This window comes from Poecilia formosa, unplaced genomic scaffold, assembly GCF_000485575.1.
Source record: "Poecilia formosa unplaced genomic scaffold, Poecilia_formosa-5.1.2 Scaffold4, whole genome shotgun sequence".
Lineage (NCBI taxonomy): Eukaryota > Metazoa > Chordata > Actinopteri > Cyprinodontiformes > Poeciliidae > Poecilia > Poecilia formosa.
In genome coordinates this window covers 1,577,352-1,583,998 of record NW_006799943.1, presented here as the reverse complement: position 1 = coordinate 1,583,998, position 6,647 = coordinate 1,577,352, and the positions used below count along the sequence as shown (strand labels likewise).

General features: G+C 42.5%; 1 protein-coding gene across 6 annotated transcripts in view; it reads right to left on the bottom strand.

Moving 5' to 3' along the window:
- bahcc1b (BAH domain and coiled-coil containing 1b) overlaps window positions 1-6,647 on the bottom strand; it is a 78,819-nt gene that overhangs the window by 37,391 nt on the left and 34,781 nt on the right. For all 6 annotated transcript variants that reach the window (XM_016675051.1, XM_016675041.1, XM_016675055.1 and 3 more), the window contains exon 3: window positions 1,562-1,720. In XM_016675051.1, the coding sequence (XP_016530537.1) occupies window positions 1,562-1,720 (159 nt within the window). The remainder of the gene's footprint in view (window positions 1-1,561; window positions 1,721-6,647) is intronic.

Below are 6,647 nucleotides of genomic sequence, written 5' to 3'. Positions count from 1 at the left end.
CACACACACACACACACACACACACACACACACACACACACACACACACACACACATTCCTGCTCTCTGTTCACCGCTGCTCCCTGTAGCCTTCAGCCTGAAGTCTTGCGTACGAGTCTTTCCACAGATTCAGGTTGGGAAAGTCACTCCGGGCTACATTAGTGCTCATTTTTATGGCTTAGTCATTGAAAATTAGACACAACTCTATAGCCTGGCATCAAGAGAGAGTGCCAAAGTGCTTCAATAACAGGAAATAAGAAAATTAAAATCACAGGAGGGAAGTAAACAGCAGTTTTACTCACGCCTCTTGGGCTTTTTGTACTCTAGGTCACAGCCACTTAAAACAGCAAATGTGCCAACTATTGTCTCACCAAGCAGAGTTCATGGTGCCACTGGCGAGGAAGACACATTTTGACTTGTCATGGCAGGAAAAGTACAATAGTAATAAATCACATTACCACATGGCCGGTTTCTTTCGAGCGTCCCGGCACGCACGGCACCGGTATGCTGAAACCGATTCACCTGAATGGAATGCACTCATTATTTTTGTTATTGATTGCACCGCCACTTTCCTGCTACGGTGCACAGAGATGAAGTGAGAAAAGCTTCTCACTGACTGGTATGACAGGAGCTGCGTCTTTGTCAATGGTATAATTCTTGCCGGAGATTTCAGAGACGGTTTTGAGTTGACAACACTCAGAACTGCTGGGTTGTATTCACAAAATACTAAACCGGAGTCAGATTCTGAGTCAGTTTTTACTTGGTTGAGAAATATAGCCTGTGGTGCAAACTGTCACTTTGTTCATGTCTTTCTTAGGTGTTATCTTTGGTCCTGTCCCACCCACCCAACACTCCCACATGCACTCATGAGTGTACAAAAACACACACAGATATACCTGAAAGGGACAGATAACTCAGTCAAGCTCAGAATTTCACCACAAACGGTTAACAGTCGAAAGAGGACATGATGCATGAGGATCCGCATGCCGTTTCACTGCATATGTGTGTCAGATCAGGAAGGGGGCCGTTGGAGGTCGGTTAGCCCAGAGGAGGGCCTTGAGGGTGGGGCTGCGGTCTGAGCCGAGGGGGGGATGGTGGAAATGGGGGTGAGTTTCGAAGCGTACCTGGGTGCAAAGGGAGGAACTCGGGGCCTACTGAGACCCAGCTGGACGAAGGTGGTTATAAAAACGTAGCAGCGATGTGGAGTAATGCTGATTAATGGGTTCCCTGATAGTGTGAAGAGATTTGCATGCTTATTTATAGTTGGAGAAGGAAGAAGTGGGGGGGCTTTGTTGTGTTTGAGCTCTGAACTAGAAAACAACCACAAATACGAAACCACAAACAGACCCAGAAACACACTCAGCCGTACATGTGTGTGGCTATAAGTAGCATCATCTGAGGCGTCGCTGTTGCACGTGTTTGGTCTCGGCTCCGCGTTGGTTAAACCACTTAATGGCTCCATCTCAGTCTAATCCCAAACCAAGACCCCGGATTAGACAGAGAACCAAGCTGCTTCCTGTGTGTGCGTGCGTGTGTGTGCGTGTGTTTGTGTATGTCTTACCTTCATGTGAGTGGGGGAACCAGATAGGGGAAGTGCTTGAATGGGTTCCAGCCCTGTAGGAAGGGGAGGCGGGGGAGGCAGCAGGTCCAGAGGGGTGAGGGGGATGGGAGGGTGGGGTTCCCAGACTCCTGGCCAGGAAGGAGCCCATGAAGGAAGCACCTGAGGGACACAAAGAGAGAGATAGAGAGGGTTAGACAGCTCAGCGTGGATTAAATGAGTATTTTTTGGGGTTAGGCAGAAGTCTGATGAAGTGACAACAATTTCACTTTGATAAAGAGGAAGAGAAGTTCTAAAATGTTTCTGTTGAGCAAATTCAAAACAGATGCTCTGAAAATTCAGAGATTACAAAGATAGACGTGTAAACGGCTTACAGAGGCATCCAGGGACGTCACAACGACAAATTCTACTGTATATTGTTGGGAATTTTATGTGATTGATCAACATTAAGTGATGCATCCTTCCAAAGTGGAAGGAAAAACATGCTGTTTTTTTTTTATTTAGAATAAATAATAATAAGCTTTATTTATATACGGTAGCACCTTCCAACAATCCCTTGCATTGATCAAAGTGCTTTTGAAGGTAAAACATATAAATACAGAGCAAAAATAAATCAGTAAAAAGCTAAAAAGTGTGGTGGGTATTCAAGTTCCCTTTCACTCTGTTACCCCAAAATAAAATCTGATGCCACCTTCTCACTCCAGAGGTAATCTGATTAGTAAATGTATTATCCCTGGTGCAATTTGATTTCAACATAAATACTGTAATATAATCTGTGAAGTATTTTTTGTATGAAAAAAGTGATAAATTGCTGCTTCTTTTTCCTGAAGTTCATATACTGAAACCAGAAAGCACATGTTTAAATTAGGTGATAAAGCTGTCAAGCCACATGCGTCTCAATATCTGTGTCACTTGGTGCTGACATATTAACCTCAATTAGCGGTTCAGGGAGGGGAAAAAAAGTGAGATAACTTGAAGCGATTAGCCCTGCAGCTGGTCTGACTGGGATTTTTTATCTCTTTTCGTTTTAACAGACTCGGTTTCTCTGCAGATCAGATCCAAACTGGTGAAAAGCGAGGCGTCTGTCTGCCGTATCTAAGAGTCAAAGGGAGAATTTGTCAAGGCTGACATGTTTCCACCTGAGAGGTTAGTCGTTATTTTGAAGACGGATCTTTTTAGCATTAGCATCAAATGACAAACAGTGACAGCTGGACGTGGAAGGCCACTTTGAGGGGATTTTGGCTGTAATTCTTCAAGATGCTCCAGCGTGTCATGGTTAAAGAAGAAATATTGAAACCTTCCAAACCTGAAGCAGAGCTTTTCCTTCACCTGATGAAAAAAAGAAACCTTTCCTTTATATTTAGAACATTTCCAGACCGGTTAGATCAAACCAGCTAGGTTGTTGTTCGCTGCAGATTGAAATTTGACCTTCTTGGAAAATGTAAAGCTCTTTTTTATTTTTTATTTATTTATTTTTTTAAGCATCTCTACATGAAAGCAAATTCGATTTGTTATCTGACCAGCCATGATATTAATGGTTTCAACATTCACACCTTTGGATATATTGCTCATATTCCAGCTCCTGGAACAGCACTAAAGCTGTGTTAATGAATGAATGAGTGACCGTTTACCCTTTGAACGCACATCTGGTCATATATTAATCTCCCTGTGGACATTTACACAGGAAGCCGTGGACACACAGCAGCTCTTTTCAAATTACTCACGGCCATGTTTCATTCATACATTCTGGTATAGCACTCACTGTCACATCCTTCTTTTTCCAAAACTATGCACTGATTTCTGACTTCCAGTTATTGTAATGTTAAATGTTCCTCCATCTTGTTAAATGTATTAATGCAGCCTCTTTACACGGCCTCTCTAAAGTCGAGCACCTACTTCAGCTTCATTCTACATATGAGAAGATATGCTGATGTGTATTAGAGGTGGGCATTTATCTTATCGTTTCTTCTTTTCTATCTTATTGTTTATCATTTATCATGAATTTTTTTATCATAAGAATATTGATTTATTGTTCCTTTGATCAATTTCAGTTATTGAAAAAAAAATCTGACGCTATGATTGTAAACATTATTTTTGATATTTTCTCCACTGCTTGTTCCATCAGAGTATCAATAAACATCAGGAAATTTGAACATGTGATTAAACAGTTTCTGTGTTCATCTAGTGTTATAGATCTCTCTGTTTTTTAACATATGTCAGCCTGAACAACCTATTGTAAATGGGATGCTGTACCATGCAGTCACTGACACAGACCTAAAAAACAAGCTATAGTTTTTTTTAATCGAAATCATTATTACCACAATAGTACCACAAAATATCACAGTAAAATTCTAAGTCTTCATCACCTGCCCACTAATGTGTAGCCAAACTCGAGCACTTAATCCTTCCACTTCAGTTTTATTTGCAGTGTTTTCCAACTCCTATTGGCTCTAACCACAGATACAGCAAGACAAAAATAAATAAATACACTTCTGCTGAAAAAAATGCTAAACAAACACTGGAGATGAAATGTATGTGAGTCGAAAGAAAAAACGATTGCAACCCCAACCATGTCATGCTTGACCTGAGTGTCAAAAACTTAACATCTCTTTAATATTTTACTGATATTATGTAATATGCTATAGCTTCTGAATAAAACTGCATCTTGGTTAAGGGAGATGGAGTATGACATTTTGTTCAGTAACCAGAATTGGACAGATATAAGCTTAATTTTCAACTGAATTAACGCCTTTCACACTCTTCAGAGTGTGAAGCTAACCTCAAGTTAGCTGACCCATAGTTAGCTATTTTCATGAAGAGTGAGGGGTTTGAAATTCCAAACCCTGTGAGGCTCAGAGAAGTGTGTCCTTAAAAGGGGATGGTATCACGTCATTCTTATAGCAGAAGCAGGAGTCTTCAACTCGAGGGCCGGGGTCCTGCCATTTTCAGCTGCTTCTGATTCAGCATAGTGGTGTCATATAATCAGCTCATTAGCAGAACTCTGGATAACTTGATTGTATGCTACAAAGGTAATTCAGCCATTTGATTGAGGTGTGTTGCACCAGGAACACATCTAAAAGTTGTAGGACAGCGGTCCTCAAGGCCTGGAGCTGAAGACCCCTGAAGTTGAGTCGAGTCATTGGTACCAGTGGAAAAGCACCATTAGTTCTGCAGTTAGTCTGACCAACTAGCTGACAAGACTTGATTTGGCCATTATCTCTCTGAGTGTTATAAAGCCTCAGACACACAGTGCTACTCATTTTCCTCTTTCACCATTTCATACTTTTGCAGTTTTGGAACCTTCACCCACAGCGGGGGTCTCGAACTCCAGAGCCCTGCAACGTTTAGACTCCCCTCTGCTTTGGTACACCTGGCTCCAGTATTAGCTCATTAGCAGAGCTCTGTAGAGCAGGCTCTGCAGTTTCGCCATTTAAGTCAAATGTGGAGAACAAGGGACGCATCGAAAAGTTGCAGAACTCTGGCCCTCCAGGAATGTGGTTTGAGACCGCTAACCTACAGACCGTCTGACTGGTAAATCAAGAGCTTTTTCTTTTTTTCTTTTTTTTTGGGGGGGGAGGAGGAGGTTCAGTTCTGTCTTCACCACAACAGACAAAAGGATCATACACATTACTGCAGACCAGGCGTCGATTCGTCTACCTCTTCCACTCTACCATCACACCAACATGCTCATCGTCCTCCATTTGTGGGGGAGACTAACCCCTGACCCTAAAGGTTGAGAACCATGTCCTCAAACTAAGAGATCCTAGTCACTTCAGACTCGACTGGGAACCACTCCAGTGCATATTGAAGAGAACTTGAGTAGCACTTGTATAAATTCCACAGCAGTGGAGCCTGTATGCAGTGTATATGGCATCTCAAAGATGCAGTCCTCAGGTCTGATCCACATACAGCATGCAGAGGCATCAGACGCTCTGCACTGTGACTGGGAGGAGCGGTTTCATGATTTAATAAGAAGGAGAGAGAGAGCAGAGAAATTCATCGCAAAAAGTAAGTTAGAGTTAAAGGGGGCAGTATTGTGTGTGTATATTGGCATTTTATAGCCCAAATGAGTAACTTTGTTAACTTCAGTTGTTATAAAATGACTTTATAATTTAATCTCTTGGAATTGGGCCTCTGTCTCTTTAAAAACTCCTGCTCTTTCTGAAACTCCACCTTCAGAAAGTCATCACAACATGGCTGCTCTAGTAACCTTTTAGCAACATTTTACCAGCGTTTCACTGAGAGGTAGCTGCTACAATGAGCTCAGCTGGTGTGTAATTCCACAAGTGTTTGCTAACTGCTGCTGGCTAGTCTGAAGGAGCTGAGTGGCGTCGAGTGGGAGGGATGTTCTGTGAGGCAGACGCTCAGCTTTGAATCTGCAGCTTCAGTCCCATCAAGTGTTTTGCCCAGCTGAATGGTTGCCGTGGGAGACTAAAAGATTTCTCAAACATGCATGAAAGTATCAAAGAAATATTCCGGGTATGTTTTTGATGAAGGAAAACATTGTAACATAATGTAAAGCTTTAAAAAAGGTTGATTTTACATAACATCGCCCCTTTAAATTGGTTTGAACTATACTGGAAAAATGTAATCATTTAGAAAATCTTGAAAGGATCAAATTTAAACATGACCAAAAGCTTGATCTTGTTCACAAATCAAAGCAAAGTTCAGTCTCAGCAAACCGATTTAGACGAGTGGGTTTGTTCGAGTGGCAGGGTAAGAAGGCAACAAATCCGAATCCACAAGGAATCAAGTAATTAGCCACAGGACAGAGAGAGAGAGAGAGAGAGAGAGAGAGAGAAAGAGAGAGACAGAGGCTGGGGCGGCTAGGTCGTTACCCATAAACGCTGCGTCGCATCAGAGCCAATTACCACAACCACAACAGTCCACAGTGGAGTCACTCACACATGTACTGTACCCTCACCTCAGCTACATTGTGACGCCCTGACAACCACAACCACAAGTGCCTTCAGCTGTCTGCCAGTCTTTCTCTCCAAGAAACACACACATAATGCGCGCGCACGCGCGCGCGCGCACACACACACACACGCACACACATACCCGCACACACACACACACACACACACAC